This window comes from Tympanuchus pallidicinctus, unplaced genomic scaffold (assembly GCF_026119805.1).
Source record: "Tympanuchus pallidicinctus isolate F22 unplaced genomic scaffold, pur_lepc_1.0 scaffold4, whole genome shotgun sequence".
Taxonomy (NCBI): domain Eukaryota; kingdom Metazoa; phylum Chordata; class Aves; order Galliformes; family Phasianidae; genus Tympanuchus; species Tympanuchus pallidicinctus.
Genome location: NW_026294758.1, coordinates 5,598,900 through 5,619,756, shown reverse-complemented (window position 1 = coordinate 5,619,756; position 20,857 = coordinate 5,598,900). Strand labels below are relative to the sequence as shown.

Sequence of the window (20,857 nt, the reverse complement as noted above, 5' to 3'; positions counted from 1 at the left end):
GTTTTGTTTTGTTTTTCTGTTTTTTTCTGTTTTTTTCTTTTTTTTTTCTTTCCCCCCAAAAGATGTGTACAAAGTTGGAGATATCTACACCCACAGTGTGAAGAACTGGAGTGAGTTTACTAATGGCGGCATCACTGGGAATCATTCACAAGCAGGTCTGTGGTACCAAGGTGTGAAAGTTGCCACAGTGAGACAGAAGTCGTCACAGCCTGTGGCAAATGTACTGGGCATACATGGCATGTGCTGAACTGCCTGAAATGCAGAGTCAGGGACTGTGCAACACAGAGCCACTTCCACAGAGACAGGATCCAGTGATTGCAAGGAAAGACTGGTGAGCATCTTTCCTCCTTTGCATTAATCATTTATAAATGTTCAAGGACACTCTCAAGGAACACTGTTTTATGCCTCTGTCTGTAACTGTGTGTATGCCAGTGTGCCTTGCTGCATGCAGATGCTGTAATATCGTAAACACACGCCTAAAGCATCTCCTTTCTGTGAGTTCTTTGATTTTGGAAATATATCACATGTACTTCATCACTGTGTGCACTTTGACATTGTGCATCAGGGCAAGAGACCTACACCCAAGGAGCTCTGCGGACTGTAGGGGAAAATGGGGCCAAGCACAGTGCAGGAACATCACAGGAACACACAGGTGTTTTCTTCCACACAGTTCCATCTCTTCAAACACAACTCATGGTCCATGGGAGACATGGGAGGCACTCAATGAGTGAAGGTTATTTCTTCTTTCCTTTCTGTCTGCCTGCTTCTCTTCCTTCCTTTTTCTTTCTTTTCTCCTCCTTCTTCCATCTCTTTCTTTCTTCCCTCCTCCATTCTGCCAGAAGCTTTATGCCAAGGGATCACACTCCTTGCATTGGTGCTGCCAGCAGTCAAAGTGTGAGAATAGCCCTTGAGCAGTGGCATAAACTTTATATACATGCTGCTGACAAGCCAATGGCAAAGTGGTGTGAGGCAGGGGAAAGAGGGAAAGGGAAAGGGAAAGGGAAAGGGAAAGGGAAAGGGAAAGGGAAAGGGAAAGGGAAAGGGAAAGGGAAAGGGAAAGGGAAAGGGAAAGGGAAAGGGAAAGGGAAAGGGAAAGGGAAAGCAAAGGGAAAGGGAAGAAAAGGGAAAGGGAAGAAAAGGGATTAAAAAAAAGGGGAGAAAAAGGAACAAAAAGAAACGAAAAATAAGGAAAAAGACAGGAAACAAAAATAGCTAAATGAGAAAAGAAAAAGAGGAAAAATAAGTAAAAAATTGAAAAAATGGAAAAGAAAAAAGGAAAAAGAGGAAAAGAAATGAATGAGGAAAATGGAGAAAAAAAAAGGTAGGGTAAGAAAGAAAAAAATGAAAAAGAAGGGAAAAGAAAAAAGGAAAAAGGAAGAAAAGGAAAAAAAATGAAAAAAAAAGAAAAAAAGGAGGAAAAAAAAGGAAAACAAGAAAAAAGGAAAAATGGAGAAAAAAGGCAAAAGAAGAAAAAAAAGGAAAAGAAAAAGAAAAAACAGGGAAAATAAACAAGGGGGGGGAGAAAAACATGGAAAACGGGGAAAAGAAAAAAAAAAAAAGGAAAGAAATGAATAAAATGAAATAAGGGTGAAAAAAAAAGGGGAGGAAAGGAAGGAAAATGGGAAAGAAAGCAAACACAAAAGAGCATCCTCCCGGGGCTCCCAGCCGAGGTAGAACCGCGCCCGCTTCTTCACTCCGCTGCCCGATCCGAGCCCCTTTCCCGCCGCCGTGCCCGCGCTCGCGGCCTCGCGATCCGCACAGCACCCTTCTCCGCGGCGCCATGGGGCCGCTCCGAGCGGCATCCCGCTCGGCCAATAGGCGACAGCCGTCTAGCCCGTGGGCGGGCCGAGCGGCGGCGGCCGCGCCAATGGATGCACGCGGCTCCGGCAGCACGCTGCTTTGCGCCGGGCTGCGGGGCGGTGCGGCGGTTGCGGGGTGCGTGTGTGCGCTGGGGAGGGGGTGCGGACAGCCGCCCCCGCGCCGCGCCGGCGGGCGCGGCACACGCAGCCGCACGCAGCCCGGCGGCGGGCAGGAGCCGGCGGCGCGGCCGCTATAAATCAGCGCGGCGGTCCGCCTCTGGCACGGCGCGGCGCGACACGCGTCCTCCTCCCGGCCCCGCGCGCAACCCGCGATGCGGCAGCGGGACCCGGCCCCGGCGGCGCGGTGCTAGGAGAGCAGCGGCGACGGCAGTGAGCGGCAGCGCATCGCCCCGCGCCCGCTGCTCTTTGTTCGCGGCTCTCCGCCTCCTTTTTGTGCAGCGGAGCGCAGCGCTGTCACTGCCGCGCTGTTGGGTTCTCCCCGCCGATTTTTTTTTTTTTTTTTCCATTTTTTTCCCCATTTTTTATTTCTGCCCCTTTCCTCCCCTTCCCCCCCACTCCCCCCCCCAGTGTTGGACTGCAGGGAGAGGGAGGGAGAGGCTTTATGTCTGCTTGTTTTATTATTTTATTTTTACCCTTTTCCACGCCCTTTCAGAACTATCCGCGATTTCTCTCTTTGCGCCTTGTCCTGAGCGGACGCTCCCTCTGCCCCTCACTCCTTACCCGGGAGAGCTGCGCCGTCACGTTTTGCTCTGAGCCGAGCGGACGGAGGTAAGTCGTGCTTCGCTCCGGCCGTGCGTGCACCGGGCATCACTTTGCCCGAGAGGACGGCCCCGGCGGAGCTCAGACTCGGTGTGACCGCCCCGTCCGATTCCGATGCGGCGCTGTGGGGAGGCGGGGGCAGAGCGGCGAGAAGTTGTGTGGTGGGGGCATTGCTGATGGGGCCGTGCCCTTTGTCGCCCCATCGCGGAGGGCCGGTGCCGGGCGCTGCCATTGTTGCTTAATGTATGCCCCGCACGTCGCTCCGCGCCCACCTATTGCCGTAAGGAAGGGATCCGCACGGTAGCCGCACAGAGCGGTTCCTGGTAACGGAGCGGCACTTCGACGCTCTCTGTGTATTTTGCCGAGCGGAGGGTCACAGAGCCACGCGTGCCCGATCCCGCGGGCGCGGAGCCGCCGTCGAGCAAACGGCGCAGGTGTCCGGCGGCCGCCGCACCGGCGCTCTCTCTGCGGCGGGGAGCGGGCGGCGGGCGGGCAGGGAAGGGGGGGGTCCCGGGGGCGCGGCCCCCGCGGGCGCGGGGCTCTTTGAGTGGCCGCCGGCGGTGTCATTCAGGCGGGGGCGGGCGGTGAGCGCCTTTATCGGCCCGACGCCGCAGGACGCAGGATCTTTCCAGCGGGGTGGTATCGGTGGGTGCGGGTGGTGGTGTTGGAGCTTGAGGGACGGGCGGCTGCGAGGCCCCACGCAGCCCCCGGTGCGGCGCGATGCAACGCGGGTGTCGGGGCGGGGGGCAGCGGGACGGGGCGGGAGAGGGCGGCGGCGGCGGCGGTGGTGGTGGTGCGCGGGCACGGAGCCGCGTGGGGCGGACGGAGACCTCACCCTGCGCTGTCGTCGTAGGTAACCTGCGGCTTTCCGGCAGCGTTGGATCGCTGCACTCCCAACTTGAGAGCTCCCAGGTATTTGCGGCGTGGCATCACGAGTGCTTACGACCTCTGGCAGCCTATTCCCTGCGGACAGACGGCCCTTCCCTCTAGCCCCGCCACCCTCTCCCAATCTTTCCCTCCCCCCTCCTCGAGGTAGATGTTCTGCGGCGCGCTCCAGGATTTTTGCGGACCTTTCCGCGGCACCTGTGCCAGACCCACCCTTTGTGTGGTGCCTGCATCGCCCGACGACGGCGTTGGCCTTTTCCCCGTGCCTCGCTCCACCATTGGTGGAGCCGTTCTTTGCTTCGAGCGCTGCGGGGCCGAGGGTGGGGCCGGGGCGCGGCTGCCGTCGCGGCCCTTCTGAGCCGCCCTCGCCGGCGCTGTGCGCACCAACGTAGTATTTTAGGTTTTTTTTTTTTTCTTTCTTTCTTTCTTTCTTTCTTTAATTTTTGGCTAGGATTTGGTGCTGAATAAAGCCTCGTTTTAAGAACTTTTGCTGCGGGGCGCAACGCGCCGTCTGTGCGCTCCGTGGAGCGGTACTGCTGAGTTGTTCCACCCCCACCCGCGGGGATGCAGGCTGCGCTCGCAGCGCAGTGCGTTCTGTGCGGGTTCGGGCGGCACCACGGGCTTTTTGTAAAGGAAAAAAACAAAATTAGTATTACTACAGTTGGTTTAGTCGGAGTCCAAAACTCTGTAATGCGTTGCCGCACTCGGGAGTTCAGAGGACAACTCGGGTTTGATGACTCAATCGTGAACTTCGGTGTCCGGATTTCTTATAAGTGGCATTTGTTATAAATTGTATGCATCAGTCTGTGCACATGTTTTACCAAAGTGAGGTGTGCTATCTTTGTACTAAAAGCAGCCCATCCGATTTCATCTGCCTTTCTCTGTCTGCATTCACGTTGAATGTTAAATGAAGTTGATGGAGTTGGGGAAATGCGTCGGTGAATGGGGACGTGTTGGGCCAGCAGACACCAGTCGTGTGGCTGTAGCATCGGTTCGGTGCTTTTTCCTTTTTTTTTTTTTTTTTTAAAGCTCTGGAAGTGGTGCTCAGCGCCTCTCCTTCCCTGCTGGCCTCTTGGGATTGCTGCACTGGGGGTGGTAGCTGAGCGCTGGACTGTGAATTGGGGTTAAATTACTCATGAATCATTTTTAAGTACAGAATTGGCAGTCAGACTGGTTTTCCTTAAAAAGAGATGCTGTGTTTGAAGCCTTTTGGTGTGGTATATTGAGGGAATTTGTGATTCCAGACAACACACAAATGACCTTGAAAGTGTTGAGGAATTTTATCATGCTCATTAAAATCTGGCCAAGCACAGCTTTGATACCGTATTAAATGTGTTGCGGCTGTACCTGAACTGATGTTTTCTCTCAGCAATGCCTTAATTTCATCTTTTTATCTTGACAGAGTGTCTCAGCCTTCCTCTGTGCAGCAGAAATATTAATTGCTTGCGTTTTAGCAGGTGATACCTCCCCAGCACGCATAAATCTCTCCTATTGGTGGCTTAAACACACTCTTACAGTATTTCTGATGTAAATTTAACCTCTGTACTGCAGTAAGCATAAACTTTTCCTTATTTTCTTGACTTAGCCTTAATGCTGTTCTGCAGGGAGGGGCAGGTACTTTCCTGAGTGCCCTTTTTGTAATTCGTACCCTTACTGCTGTGCGCACTCTGAACAGCCACAGCTGAGCTGGGCACCAGGTACACTGCTTAAATTACTCTAAGGAGCTGCTGACTTGGAGCTATGTATATATATATATATATATAGCTTTTGGGCTATTTCCAGATTTTTGTGTGGCTTCATGCAACCTGCACTGGAGCTCTGGGCTCATTCCTGTTCAAACATTTGCAAATCTAAGAGAGATTTTTAGGACAGACAAAGCTAAGCTGCCTTTATGTAGGGACACAGTTGAAGATAGAGAAGAATGGATCACACATTTTTAAAAAGGAATACTTGAGCTTTTTTGTTTCTTAAAATAAGTCAGTGCCACTAGGGAGGTGGACTGTGCGGGTAAAAATAGTACAGGGATGCACACTCAGCTTCCTCCTGGTAGCAATGATGTTAAAATGCTGCTTTTATGGACAAAGTCCTTGCTGTCCTGCAGTGTAATGACTTCTGTTTCTGTGGCTGAGGTTCTTCATGGCAGTAGAACAGAATGCTTACTAATGGAGAAATTCAATTTGTGATGAATATATGTTCCAATCTTACTTTAAAGCCATCTTTGCTTTCTATCTAATGCTCCACTAATAAATGCTGCTATCTATAGAGGGCAGCAAATGTCACTCGCTGCTTCTACGAGTTTAAAAGTAAGAATGCAGCGTTATGCATAGGGTTCTTGTCCTGACAGAAATCAGTGCTATCAGCAGGATCAGCTGATGCTGGTTTGGGTTTTGCTGTCTGCAGTTGGAATTTTGAAGGAAGCAACTTTTGATCTCATCTGCTCAAATCTCTCTAATTAATCGGAGAAGGATTAGCCTGGTGAAACCAGGATAATGGAGCTTCCAGCTGCCCCACCCCTTGGGCTAGATCAAGATGTGTTGTCCAGTTTCTTGCTGAATTTGAAGTCAACCCAAGTTTCGAGTGGTAGAATATCGCGGAGAGGCAGATTGGTCTCTTGAGGACTTCAGCAGCTCAAGGAGGTGTGAGCACTGAGCATGGGAGTTGCCAATGCTAAGCACCCTGCTTTCACTCTACAGGCTTTGCTGCTGGTTTGTGGGGACTCCTTGAATCCACTATTTTGGCATTGAGCAGCCAGGCGTTGTGCTAACATTGTCAGAGCTTGGTCACACTGCATTTGGAAGCTCACTCAGTTCAGCATAGGCTTGCAGAAGATGAACCTGAGGAGGAAGCCCTCATGAAACACCAGCATCTGGTGGAGAGTTCAGTTCTTTGCTTCTAAAAACTTGGTGAAAGAGTTATAAGCTTCTTACTGCAGATATTAGGGAAAAAAAAACAAAGCAAAACAAAAAAACCTCTCAGAGAAGGTTTAGAAATTTTAAACATAGACCAATTTTTTTGAAGTCATTATTCAAATATGATTTTTCCGGCAAAATTTCTAGAATTTTAGGAACTGTTAAAGATAAAACAACAGGAATTATAATGGGAAGCCATTATTCCCTACATTTGAACATGCAAATTGGGAACAAGCGTAAGCTTTCCAGATGGAGCTTAAAATGAGCGTCACACTGCTTTCTGTTCTGTTTGAGCCACTGTTCTTCGTGGTATTCCCATAGTTAAGCATCAGGGGTCTTCATTTGTTTTGATAGTCACAGTGAGCCTGGGCATATGCAAGTTTGGTAGAAACTATAGCTTCCTAATAAGTCTGCAAGGAGATAAGGAGTTTAAATGTTGCTTGGCACTGCCTTGCTGTGAAGTGCACCAGCTTGGGATCGCTGGGAATCATTCTAGGGAATTCTAGGCTGCACTTCATGAAATGTTCTGTGATACTGATTCCTCACTGCCTTCTACAGTCCTTGGCTTGCTGCTGACTCAGATGCTACATATGCAAGAGGCTGGGGCAGATGAAGCTTTAAGATGTTGCAGAAATATCTGAGAATCTTAGTTTGTTGTGGTTAGCAAAAAAGGTGCATTCCGGTGAAAACTGCAGTAGTTGACCACATGATGCAAGCTAGAAAGTAGTGGAGTTCAGAGGATGCTGTGGGCTCATAAAAGTCCTGAAAGGTACATGGTGTTTTCTCTTTGGTCTTCGTCAAATGTGGAGTGGATTGAGATAATGCTGAGATACTGAACTGCTCGAAAGTGATAATTTCTTGAGTGCTTGATACTGGAGTACTGGTGAGATGGGAGAAGATGCACATTTGGATGCTATGAGTGCTTGCTGGTGTATTTATTGAGCTTCCTTTCTGCAGGTTTATGCTAGCTGTATTTGCTTTTGGAATGAGTTTCGCTACATCTTTCCTCAGATTGAACTGGAAGAGATTTATGCAAGTTCTATGGGGTGAAACTCCCATTTCTGTGACTGTTGCAGCACTTAATGTTGTTCTGCTGGTCAAATTTTAATGACAAGTAAAATTAGTTGGATTTATTACACAGTGCAGATGAGTAAAACTAATGTTTTTTTGGGTTTTATGGAAATTTGTAGGTTAAGTGTCTTAATTTGACTTCTAAGGAGTGGAGATTCATCTGTAGAAAGGGAGTAGTAGTACAAATTTGACATTTCCACTGACAGGATCTCTGTTTCTTACGTTGTTGACAATACTTTAGCTTCATTTCTTGCACATTTTTTTCAAAAGCAGAGTTAAGGTTGGTAAAGGTGTATTTGGGATGTGCCTCCCTCCCTCATGCCTGTGGCATGCTGAGCTGATTCTGAGTTTTTCGGCCATGTTGCTGGGGTGGGGGTTGGTGGGGCAAGGAAGGAGGGAGGAGAACAGATCCCTCCTGCAGTGTCTGCCAGCTCCACATGGGCTGCACCTCCACATGTGAAAGGACCTTCAAGGATTGCTTTGACTTCATTCGGAGGGGAGCAGAAGGTGTACTCCAACTGGAGGCTAAATTAAGTTCACTAGGGAAAAATATATGGCTTTGAGTCCTTCAGCAAGAACTCTTTTTCTGGGACTGGGACAGAGAAATATAAGGTATGGATATGAAGTTCAGAGGGCTGCAGGGTTTTTTTCCTGTGTGGGAAAAGCATAGGGAAGCTTCCCTACATGGGAAGCGTAGTATTAGCAGGCCTTCATATAGATAAAATCAGATAGGAATTTCATGTTTGTGTCATTGCTTTGTTAATATTGGAACTATGAAGTGCTATCAGGAAATAATTCTGATTTAGGATTGCTGTAGGAAATACCTACAGTGAGAAATGAAAGGCACCAGTAGAAGGTCAAGGGTTTACTGGTCTGTTGTTTAAACTGGGCCTTGTGAATTTGGGTTTCTGTGGCATGCCCCTCCATTTTCAGTGCTGGTGCAGAACTGTGCTTATCCTCCGTGCTCTGAGTGCACCTGTGAATGTTTCCTTGCAGTTACAGTGCTCTCCCATCAGAAACAGCTGTGCCTGATCTGATGCAGTGCAGGAAAGGCTGAATGGTGGAGCAGCTTTTAGTAAGTGCGTGGTGCCAGTGGGGCAGGAGCAAATACACCCAGCCGCTGTACTGAAGTTTCCTGCAACTTTAGGTAACTTGGAATAGAGTGCATTTGGTGGGGGGAGGAGGAGGAGGAGATGTCCTTTGGAGCTGCGGGCTAGGAGCACGTTTCTAATGGGTGTGAGAAGGAAGTAGAAAGAAAGGTGCTTGGACATCTGATTGATTGTTTTGTGCTTCTATGGGCAATCATAGCTCTTAAATAGGTAATAACTGTTGTGCCAAACTGCCGCAATTAGCAGCTCCAGCCCATCCTCTTTTTTTTTTTTTTTTAATGGAATCCTTGTTACTCTGCCCTCCATTTTGTTTGTCCACCCAAAATAGCAAAAATACCTAATGCTGTGATCTGTATTTGTATTCATCCACTAGCTTTACTAGCATTTCATATGTAGCAGTAAAATTTCAGTGCAGTGCAATATCTTGGAGTTTCCTTTCTCTTTGTATCAACTGCTCGCTGTGGTTTTGAACCAACAATTGTAATTAAATATAGGTATGCAGGAAATACTATTGCAAATCAGTTGTTATACAAAGAGCTTTTAAAATCCTAATACCTGCTAGAATCGTAATCAAGGATATTATTTTTATCTCTAGTAACATGGTTACAAATCTTGTCAGACTTCATGCTGAAATTTCTTTCTTCCCAATATGCATTAGAAGCTGTTTTCTGTCTGTTTTCGAAACAGGGACAACTAAAGTCATAACTCTAAAACACCATATGCTTCTCATAACAAACTATGCATGTGCTGCCTGCATGCATAGTGAAGTGAATTTATTAACAAGCATAACTTTTTTTGAAGTGTTTGTATCTTCAGCTAGATCCCAAAATATAATTACTGATATAAAGCTGCTAATCTTAATCTGGCCGGAGCACCCATTCCAGAGGTGGCTGCAAAATTGCTGACCAAGTGAACTGCTTAAAATGAAGAGTTTAGGAGCTGCTTTTGCATTCAGATAGCTAAACTGTGAAACTTGGCATAGCAAGTTGTGTTGGACTGCATCCATGGTTGAGAAGTTGGTAGGCAAGATGAGGATTACAGCCTCATTAACTAAATGAGTAGCTGAATTTTTTTTCTATAATGATTGAACAAACTGAAAGGAAAGTAAATTGAGTCATACTTGTCTTTTGGTAAAGGCTATTGTCATAAGGAGAGTGCTTGTAGTGAAATTTCTCTGATCCACTGCAACTCAGTAATACTAAACTAGTCATCTTGTTAGAGATCAAGTGATGGCCAGGAATATCTGTACTGAATTATAACTGGGTGTGGGATTATTTTTTTGTGTGTGGAAGGTTTTTTGCATAGCTAAACTCCAATGAAGTGGTTGACTGCTTCCATATCAAGGAGCGTGTAACAAGCTATGCATATGAAATCTCTGAAGGGTTTTTTTGTCCAAGATAGCATTAGTTAAAATGTGTTCTCTATTACTGTATTTTAGTAGATTGGTGACTGAGGGCAGAGCAATGGATAGTCTTCCTTGACTAAAGTAACTGGAGCGCTTGTCCAGTGAGGAAAGCCTGAGACAGCTGCTTGATCATGGCAGTTGCACCAGTCCACACTCCAGAGGTGCTTCTGTCTTGCATTCAGTGCTTCTGCAATACCTCTTCTCATGACTTCATTTGAGAGGGCTGTGTTGCTTTTTTTTTTTTTTTTTGTACATCTGGAAAACATGGCTATTAACATGCCAGGAAGGGCTGAAGCTGTATATTTTATCACATTTTTTTTACTACTTACGAAGATAATGGAGTCAAATTGTAATACATATGTGCGAGACTTTGCACTAACTACCTAAATGTGTATGAAGTGCATGACTTAGACATCTAATGCTACTTGGATGGCTATTAACACTTGAAATGTGGATGGCAGGTAATATACATCAATGAAAGGGTTTCTTAATTCTAAATGGAAAATACGGAAGTTCTTTGACAGGATTAATGGGAACAGGAATTTCTTATTTAAAAAAAAAAAAAAAGTGTTTGAAACATTGTATGTGTAACCTAGAGGTGAAGAGGCCTTTCATGTTGGGATGGCAGATGAGTAGTTGGAGCAGTACCTGACTTAGGTTTGAGAGCTTATAAAGCTAGACTTTTGGGTTATCTGTTCATATATGCTTGATTCCATCTGCCTTGTTGTGCTGTTGAAAATCAGTAAGACAGCACATCCTCAGTGTGCAGGTGTGCTGCTCTTCGTGCTTTGGGAAAATGCCATTGCGTGTACAGTTAGTCCAAATCAGTGCCAGCCTGCAAATGGAAACATTGGTGGCATAGTCATGCTCAAGTTAAATGTTTAAAATGTTTTCTTTATGACGATAGGCACTAGGTGAGGTGCTTTGCCCCTGGAAAGTGCTTCTTATGTAGCTCCATACAGGATGGGAAATACCACCCCGCTGTCTGGAGTTGCGGGGTTTTCCCCCAGTTGCTGTGGATCTGTTGGATGTTATGAGAAAAACATAGTCTTTAAAGATTGTTGCTTCCTTTTTTTTTTTTTTTTTTTTTCCCTCCACCGTACTGCTCCACTTACTCCTTAGGTTATGCTGATCTGCATCTGGACTGGCTGCCTGTTTTTCCTCCTGTGGCAGCAGGCAGTGCTGGGCCTTAGCAGTGGGGTTGTAGGAGAGGGCTGAGCTCTGTGGGTTGTCCTTCGTACGCAGCTGATTGCCCCCCACGGGGCATGGATTGGCCTGTCTGGAGGCCCTGTGGAAATGGATTTGAGAGCAGGGTGAAATGATGATGTGCAGGTGGATCGGAGTGAGGAGAAGAGTGTGGTGAATAGTCCTGTGTACACTGAGGTCAGCGTTGAAGGAGGTGTTCTGGGCCCTTTGTGCGTGTGTGAGGAGGCCATGGCGGAGCAACTGAACTGTATGATGAAGTGCCTGTAGAAGCCTCCTTGTCTTTTCCCCCTCATTCTCAGGAGGAGAAGGTGGAGGAAGGAAGGGAAGGAAGGGAGCCTCAGAAGATGAGGGTAAAAGGTGAGGAGAAACTGTTGTTTTAATTCCAGTTCTGTTTCTGTTAGCCAAATCTTTTCATTGGAAATACATTAATTTTCCTTAAGTTGAGAAGGCTGGCTTCCAGATGTGGTTATCTGCTCTGATATTTATGTGCCTCTGAGATATGACTTCTCCAAATAGTCTCCTGGTTAACAAGGAGTAACCAGGCTTCAAAGCGGCCTAGGAATTCAAGCTATTAGCAGTTGAAAACCTTCTTTCTTTGTATTTCAGTTTATGCTTATTGGTAGGGATAATTGCTGTGGGTGGGTGTTGTAGGTCAACAGGCAGGATATCTGCTTGATAATCCTTTTGCATGAGTACCTGACCTAGTACCAGATTTTTGTTTCCAACTGTATTGGCATTTAGAGTTTTTAAATGTCAGTGGAACATGTGTTCTTGGCAGCTGTGGATCCTATCCTTCTCAAGAAGGGAGTAAGGTGTTGGAATTCACTTTTAGAAGGGAGTGCTTCCAAGGCAAATGACTTGCTTCATTCTTTTGCAGGTTAAATCAGCTGTCAGAGTTGGTTCTGTTTATCTGTGGTTTAGGGAACTTTTCAATATCACTAGTGCTCACTGCCGTAATTAAAGATCTGCAGTGATCTATCCCCAGAAACTACAGATCTTAAAACTATCTGTGACTGCTAGGTCTTTGTTCTTTCTTCAGAAAGTGTGAAAAATGTGAGATACTGGAGTGAGAAAAGTGTACAAGATGGTGTATGAAGCTGCATATTGCAACATCATTTTGCAGGGGGAGAGGCCACTGTCAAATATTTGCTATGTCAGAAAGGTTGGAAAGGTTCCTCGTGGCTGGAGCAAAGTCTTACTGCTGTTACATAAGTGCAGTATGGGTGATCTGAGGAGACTTATTGTGGTCCATGAGTAACTCACTGGCTTGTTGGAGTCATTTCTGTGCAAGTCGAGGAGAAGCTGAATCTAACTACCCAGCATTGATTTACTAAGAGTAAGTTGTAGAGGAATGCACATGTTTGAAACATAACTCTGTGACTGAGGAGAGAGTGATAATCTGCCTTGAGTCATTCCTAGCATGATTGCAGTTTCCTGCAGAATTCTGGTAACATCTTAAGCAAGAGCTGGCTAGAGATGGAAGATCTCTGGGATTCCTGAGTTTAGTGGTTAATACTCCATGATTCTCCTTTTTATGGATAGAGGTCTTGTGTACTCTGTAGCACTGACTATATTTAGTATGGAGGAGCTTGCCCTCATCATGTCTGTAGGTGGTACCTATTGATATCATTCATATTCTCCAGGGCAAGTCTGCTGTCCAAAGGGTCTGGAACTGTTGAGAGAGAGGAGCTTTGAAGGACTGCAGTCAAGGCAAGAGAACAGTGCGGCCCTGACTCAGGCAGGCAGATTACTAGCAGCAATACTTCATGGGATCAGGGCTTCTCTGGGGAAAGGTCCTGGGCCTTGTGCTGAGCAGGGACAGAGAGGCTGAAAGAAGGGAAAGGTTTTTTCCCCACAGGGATAAAAGGGTCATAGTCCAGGGAGCTGTAGTCTCACCTGTAGAAGGGCTTCCAGCCACTAGTGATGAAGTGCTGAACAACCTGTTCTAACTTCAGGGCTAAGTCTGTTCTGGTCAGAGATCAGATTTCACATCTGTTATCACAAAATTTCTGTTCTGAGCTGAAAGAACTCATGAAGAAAAACTGAGTCCAGCTCCTACATCCACACAGGGTAATCTAGGTGTTTTAAACAGTTCGTAGCCTGAAGTTACTCCTGATCTGAATGACACCGTTGTCTACCTCTTTGCCTAATAAATGCGTTTATATATTAGACAGAATTCAAGTATGGCAGGGTCCTTAGATTTAGGCCTTTTATAAAGGAAAATCAGTTTTTTTTAATGAAACAACTTGCTTTCATAGTGAAGTTGAAAAATGTTTGGGGTAAGTTTAATTTACTGTGCCTGGCCTAAAAAAAACTAGGACAGGATGTGATAGGTATGTGTCAGGGTCAGATGCTGCTTTGTCATTTGCTTCCTCTTCGAAAAATCGTGGGTTTGGAAACTATAGCTTTTGGTCTCAGTTGACAGAAGCATTGTATATAGAATGTGACAAAGTCAAGCTAGAATGCTTTAATAACCAGAGATGCTAACACATCTGTGTGAAGTTATTGGATATTATATGAGCTGCCTTCCAAAGTGAAATCCAGTCCTTTATGCTGTTTAACAATTGTAACTCTAAGGTTAAGGTTCTCCATCTTCTCATTCAGGCTCTAGGTATTTGGGATGGCAATTAGCTAGTATTGCTACACACTATGTGGGCAGTTGTTTATATACGTACTACATGAATGTTCTTTAAATTATTTATGAAGCTTGGGATAGTAGAGCCAAATATTTTCTGATCTTAGAAGCTATATGATGTAATTTGTTTGAGAGAAGAACTTAGAAGAAGAAAAGAACTTAGTTGTCTCTTCCTCATGTAAGTGACCTAATCAAAAGTAAATACTGTAATCTGTCTGAACTTATTTTCCTGGTGGGAATTAGCTCAGAGGCAAACAGGATCCACATTTAGATTTTGTAAGTCTTCAGAGTGCTGTTAAAGCTGAAATGATGTACCTCTTCATGAGCAACTCTTGAGAGCAGTGACTGTCAGAAGCCTTTTCTGGAAGTCCCTAAGGATAGATTTGGTCTGAATAAGGATCCTTTGACAGCTGGGATGTGAAGGTGTTAGTGCTGTTCTCTGGGTAAGAGAACTGAAAAAGTTTACTGGCCAGCACTGACGCAATTTCTTTATGTCAAGGAAAAGCTGCTCAGAGTTGCTACTTGCATATCAGTTTGCTTTTTTTTTTTCTTTGTTTTTTTCTTTTTCTTCTGGCGTATTGGTACAGATTAAGATGGTAAGTAAGGTTTTGGGTGTACTTCTGGGACAGCTATATGTCAGAGTTTTGGTGAGGTTCAGGCTCTTCTGAAGGCAAGTCATACAGAGTCTTATGGATAGAGATAGACCTTGGTGTGGGCAGTATTTATTTTTCTAACAGCATAGAGCTCACTAGAAAGGCCATTCTATTTCTATGATTCTGAGTTGGAAAGGATCACAAAGATCATTTGTTTCAAGTTTCAACCCCCCCTGCTGTGTGCAGCGTTGCCAGCCACTAGGCCAGGCTGCCCAGAGCCACGTGTGGTTGAGTCAAGGTGGCCGTAGTGATGGTCAGGGGAAATGTAGCACCTTAGTGTGGCTTGTTCTGTGCTACATTGGACTCAAATTTATATTGCCCCCTGACTTATCATTTAACACGTGGAACTGACTGTAATATTGTAAAGTGATAACTTGCAGCTGAAGAGTTAGCTGATCTTCTGTGCTTCTAAACAACAGAGGTGCTTTTGTATAGTAAATGAAACATGTAAAGACTTTGTCTGTAGCCATTTATTTCTGACAGTAACACTGCTATTGCGTCCTTCTGGTTCTAGTTAGGCGATGGTAATGCTGTAGAAGAGGCATGCTGCTCACCCTTCAACAGTACATGACCAAACTGGTCACAGTTGGCTTGTATCGAGATTACCTTACTTGGTTTCCATTTTTATATGTTATATAATAATGCATAATCTCAGGAGGATTAGTACAAGGCATGAAAACCATATAACTACTTGAAAAATTATGGCAAATTTGAATACTTGACTATTTTACAGTACATGACTAATGGTTGTGCATCAGCTTCTTTGCCTTGACCACAGACTCTCAGAATCTTTTGAGTTGGAAATGATCCGTAATGGTTGGCCAGTCCAACTCTCCTGCAGAGAATAAGGATATCAGGTTGCTCAGAGGTACAGCCTGATGCTCAAGATCTCCAAAGATGGGGCTTCAGTCACCTCTCTGGACAGTCTGTTCTCGTGCCTCACATTGTCTCCAGTCTGAATGTCTGAATTCATCATTATATCCACTCTAAATTTCCTCCTCTCTAGTTTGAAGCCATTTCCCCTTGTTTTATCACAACCTGCTAAAGTGGCTGCCCCCTTCATTCTTTTATCCTGCCTATAGATACTGAAAGGCTGCTGGCAGGTCTCCTCAGAGCCTTCTCTTTTCTGAGGCTGAACAGCCCCAATTCTCTCACCCTGTCCTCATGAAGGAGTTGTTCCATCCCTTGGGTCATTTGTATAGCTCTCCTCTGGACATGCTCCAACAAGTCCACATCTCTTCTGTACTGAAGACTTCACATCTGGGTTAGTACTTCAGGTAAGGCCTCACCAGCACAGCAGAGGGTCAGGATCACCTCCCTCACCCTGTTGACTGCTTCTTTTGATGTAGCCAGCTATACATATGGCTTTCTGGACTGTGAGGGCACATTCTGGCTCATGTCCAGTTTGCCATGCAGCAGTATTGTTAGTCTGTTTTGCAGGGTCATGCTCCATTCTTACATACTCTAGCTTGTATTGATAGTGGGAGTTGCCATGACCCTGATGTAAAACTGTAGACTCTGAGGATCTTAAAGAGCACTGGTCCCAGTACTGACCCCTGAGGGATTCTACTCATAGTGATGAGTGATCTCCAATTGGACATTGAACCATTGACCACCTCTCTCAGGGTACAGTCTTGCAACCAGTTCCTCGCTCACTGAATAAGTTCACTTGTCAAATCCTTATCCTTCCAGTTTAGAGGGAAGAATGTTATGAGAGGTTGTGTTGATGTTGATCTTTACTGCTTGCAGTCTTCTGAGTGCAATGCTTGCTTCACGTGAATAGATGCTAAAGGCAGTTACTGTGGATCCTAAATTGCACTACTGGTGTGTTCTACTTTATGGTCAGTGATTCCAGTTACCTTTGGGATTGTGCAGATTGAAGTTAAGGTGATAGCTGTCTTCAACAGTTGTGTCATTTCAGAACCAAGAGATCTTGAAAGAGAGAGGAAAGACAAACTGATCTACAGTTGAACATGTCAGACTCTCGTTAAATAGCTATTGTGTTGAAGCATAGCAGCTTTTGAGTTTGAATGTAACTAGAATTCATAGAACTGGAATATTAACCAAAGTTAATATTTGTCTAACAAAATGGGAAGTAGAGAGGGTTGAATGACATGAACAGAATTGCTCGTGATGGGGCTAGTGAAGGTCCCATCATACAATCTAAATATGATAATGATGATTTGGGGAACCTTGTTCTGCCAGAGTTGCTGGATCTAGTCATGTGGACTGGTACAGAAGGATCTTGAGAAGCTTGGAGACAGACTGACATAGTGGGGAACAGGAAAAAAAAAAAAAATTCTATCTAGTTGTCAGATTAAATTTTTTTCTGTCCTTGCTTAATACTTTTTCTTTAAGTAGATAGTCATAGGTTGTTCTGCCTCAGTAGCTTTATTACCTAATCAAGATCTGCAGGTATATACTTAGCCAAATGATGTCAAGAGGGAATCATATCAAAGGAATCTCTATCATCTTTTTCTCAAGATACCTGCTTGGATTTTTATATGTATTTTCTGTCCGGTGAATTACAGTTTTTCAACTTAGGAATAAATAATAGCCTTCCTTTGAGGTCTGGTTCTGGAGTGAACGAGGGTTTTGTCATCAGTTTATTAACAAGATTAGCATTTGGAATAGGTCTCTTAACAGTGAACAGCTGGCAGTCTCTATGACTCTCCTTCTAAAACCATACTTTACAATAGATATGTGCAGTATAATTTTCTTGAACTGCTTTGCTGTTCCTTGATTAGGAAGTACTTATGACTTATTGTGCTGTGTGGGTGTATAGAGAGCACAGCTTCTTGCTGGCTAATCAACATTTTCCTGCTCTTTTTGCATTACAGATGCAAAATCTTGCTCAATCTAAGTTTAAACACCTTCAAAACCTGCATCACTACCACTGCATATTAATAAAATACCTCTGGAGGTGATGTCTGAACTCAGACCTATGCTGTTTTTTTCTTATTGATGTCCTTTCTTAATCCTACACCCTGTATTTGCATAGGTAAAAAATTCTGTAACATGCAGAAGGTAAATGACTTGATTTTCAAGCATCTTCTGCTTTATTTTGTAAGAAGCAGTGTGTAGACATAGACAGTTGTCTATTTCTCATTGTAACACTATCTGATTTGGAGAAGGTGAGTGGATGCTGTGAGAACTTACTTCAGGGTAGCCCTGTTCATTTGTCTTGTTGTCAGTGAGCAAGGGGTTGAGTGCCTGTTCCTTTTAAGCAGTAAAAACAAGTGACTTTTCTGCCTGTTGTATTTTAGAAAATAGCTGATTTAAAGTTATTTACATACGCATCTTATGCTGTGCTTCTGTGAGATGAGTCAAGAAATACAAGCAAAATATGCACAATTGCTGGAGTTGCTACTTGCCTGATTCTGTGTGGAGTTCCTGAAAACTGAAGTGCCCACTCATGAGTAGTTGTGGCTGATTCTAGTATGTGATGTTTCTAAAAGCAGTTTATTCCCTCAGCACAAGAAGAGACATTGAGAAGGATAGGACCACTCGCTATGCAACATCAGGGTTATTAGCAGGCTAGTGTTTCCACTCTACTCGTAATCCTTAGGTATAATGTGTGTGATGTTTGAAAACACTGTTCTGTATGGAAAGAAACAATGTAAGTTGATGTAAGAATATGGCATCTTATCTGTGGCAAAAAAGAGGTGGTGTTCTTGTATTTCAGTGCCTTACTTCTTCATCGTCTCTCTTGTGCAAATCAGTAGTGTGTTGCTCAGCTTCAGCTAATCATTTGTTGTAGTGGTTCTATTAAGCAGGCAGGCTATTGTGTGTTGAAGCAAGCATTGGTGACAGGTTGACTGTAGATGCTGAACTGGAAATGATCTGGTAGCTAACTGGTGTGACTGAACTGTTGCCTGATTGCTTTGTTGTCCAACATTTAAAAAAAAAAAAGTGTGCTGAAACTTCTCATTGAGGCATCTGTAGATTTCAGAATGCAGGATGACAGGAAAGCAAAAACATTGACTGAACTGAAATTGAAGGTACTTGGTTGATTTGGCGCTGCAGGATTTGCTGTAAGAGGAAAACCTGGTTGGGCTCAGTCTAGCAAGTGCTCTGAATTATTTAGTGGAGCTGTAGAATAGTCTGGGTTGGAAGGTTTCTTAAAGACAGTCTAATTCAAATCCTTCTGCCATGGGAGCAGGTTATCTTAAGCCCCATCCACCCTGGCCTTGCATTCAGTATAACACTACTGTAAAATTCAGTGCTTTTGGGAGATGTCATCGGAGACTGCTTGGTGAAGAATTTTGTAGACAGTATTTGATATTTGGAAGAAAGAAATCCCAGAAAACCAGAACAGTGATAAACTTGCACAATGGATTAAGCAACAGTTGCTGTTCAAGGCAATTTCCTTCTGTTTCAGTTCATTCCCAAGTGTGCTTTTTTTCTTTCTTTTTATAGCTCATGTACAACTGTTCCTTAAAAGTGAAGAACTCCGTTCTGAAGCATCCGTAAAGGCATGACACATTTTGTCTGTCTCTAGTTGATAATGAAGCTGTCACAAACAGCCTCAAGGAGGTAGACTGCATTAGTAATGTCAGAGCAGAATTTCAGAGATGCATTTTCAGAAACATCAAATGGGTATGTTTTAGTCAAAAATTTAAAGCCTGGAGGTTTTTCTTCAAACTTCCTAAGTTTGTTAACTCTTCAAGCAAAGTGGCTTCCCTAGAAGTTAAGGATAGTATTGGCAGGACTTTTGTAATGATGTTTCAAGCATGTGAATTATTTCTGCATTTATTACAGCTAATTGAATAACAAGTGGTTCCTCTGTCTGTTGTTAGTACTTTCTATAAGGGACATATTAAAAGTATCATCATAAGACATGTGGACAGTATACTCATTTATTCGTCAGTATTTGTGTATTACAGCACATTTCAATCCCTGGCTTTAAGCAAAGTCAACATGGAACAGCCTGCCCAGCACCAAATCCAGCTGGGTTTAAAGTTTCTCTTAGATTCTGTATTATCTCTGTAACATCTTTGATGCTTGGCCATTTTCACCATGTGGTTAAATCTTTTCTAGTGCTTAAGATCTACTTGTATTTCTGCTTGCTTGTTGGTTCTTGTCTCTTCTCTGGATACCACTGTTTGGTTCAAGTCTTCTGTAGTTCCCTACATCTGATATTTGTATTGGTCTTTCCAGGAGGCACTTGAGTACCTCAGCTTCTTCCATGACCGTTGTTAGTATGTACCATGCAGCCGCAGCTGAAAGCTCTTGCTCTTTCAGCCTTTGTCTTTCCAGATGACTGTCTTATGTTGAGCAGTGCTGGTAAGTTGAAGTAACTTCTGCAGTTTGAAAACGTATGGTTTAGTGGGCTAATGTGTTAGCATCTGAGAGGTAGAAGAAAAACCTCAATGCTTTTTCCTCCTTCTGTGTTAGAGTATAAGTTATCTTTTGCAGTCTGCTTTTAGATCTGCTTTACACTTAATCTTTGTTGATGATAGTAAAGATCTCCAAACCACATTATTTAGGCTTAATTACTGAGATGTTCTAAGAGCAGTCAATATCTCTGCGTTCAGAAATGCAACTTGGGGTAGCAGTTCAGAAGTACCTTGAAATCAGACTCTCTTATGCACAGAAACATAAGAGACATGTTAGTTAACTATGTGAGTTGTCTTCTCTACAAGTTGTGAGGCTGCAGTTTGGAGGCTGTGGTATAGAATGTTTGGTTGACTATTCTTTTTGAAGTTACTGTTCTATTCATAATGACTCCATATAATGAGTTACACTGGAGGGAAGCACTACATAATGGATATGTTTTTTAGTGAACTCTGCGTTTTTAGTGTGGTATTCGATAAGTGCTTGTTTTTAAGATTTATTTCAAAGGATGTTGTTGCTAGGAAGTCTGCAAGGTCTAGAGCTAGACACTTATTGCAATAGTCTCTTCACTCTCTGCAAGAAAACTGAAAGAGGATTAGGGTAGGCCTGTCTTCTGCTGTCCTGCACCCATGTGGCTGAATTTTACTTCTAGCAATAAGCTTCAAATTTTAATCTGCAACTGGAGCTGCTGAGATTCTAGCAAAACCTGGTGTTATACAGTCACTTCTTTAGAAAGGGGAAAGATGTCTGTCTTGATTTGGTAAGCTTGTATTTCATTTGAGAGGTATGGAAGAAGTCATTTTCACTGTTCCTTGAAAACTAATTGCATATTGATATTTAACTTTTTTTTTTTTTTGCTCTTTTTTTTCCATCAATGCTGTGTCACAACGGCTTTCTGTTCATGAACTGAGTTTCAAACAAAGCACAGATATTAATGGCGAGGATCATTTGCTTGTTACAAAAATAGTTAAAAATCATGGTTACTTTTCTGGTGAGTTCTCTAACTTAATCACTTTTTTTTTTTTAACACACTGAAGCATTTTGTCATCTTAATTTGAATACCAATTC

General features: G+C 44.0%; 1 protein-coding gene across 11 annotated transcripts in view; it reads left to right on the top strand.

Annotated features, from left to right (window-relative positions):
* The first annotated feature begins 2,387 nt into the window (after nt 1-2,387).
* ELAVL2 (ELAV like RNA binding protein 2) overlaps nt 2,388-20,857 on the top strand; it is an 84,518-nt gene continuing 66,048 nt past the window's right edge. For 4 of the 11 annotated variants that reach the window (XM_052700899.1, XM_052700897.1, XM_052700896.1 and 1 more), the window contains exons 1-2: nt 2,472-2,588; nt 3,433-3,491. Coding sequence is in view for 4 of the 11 variants with exons in the window: in XM_052700893.1 (XP_052556853.1) it covers nt 2,422-2,588 (167 nt within the window). In the remaining 7 variants the exon portion in view is untranslated. Of the gene's footprint in view, nt 2,589-3,203; nt 3,225-3,432; nt 3,492-20,857 lie in introns of those variants that run through there. The other 7 variants (XM_052700893.1, XM_052700890.1, XM_052700891.1 and 4 more) reach the window with 5 other exon arrangements.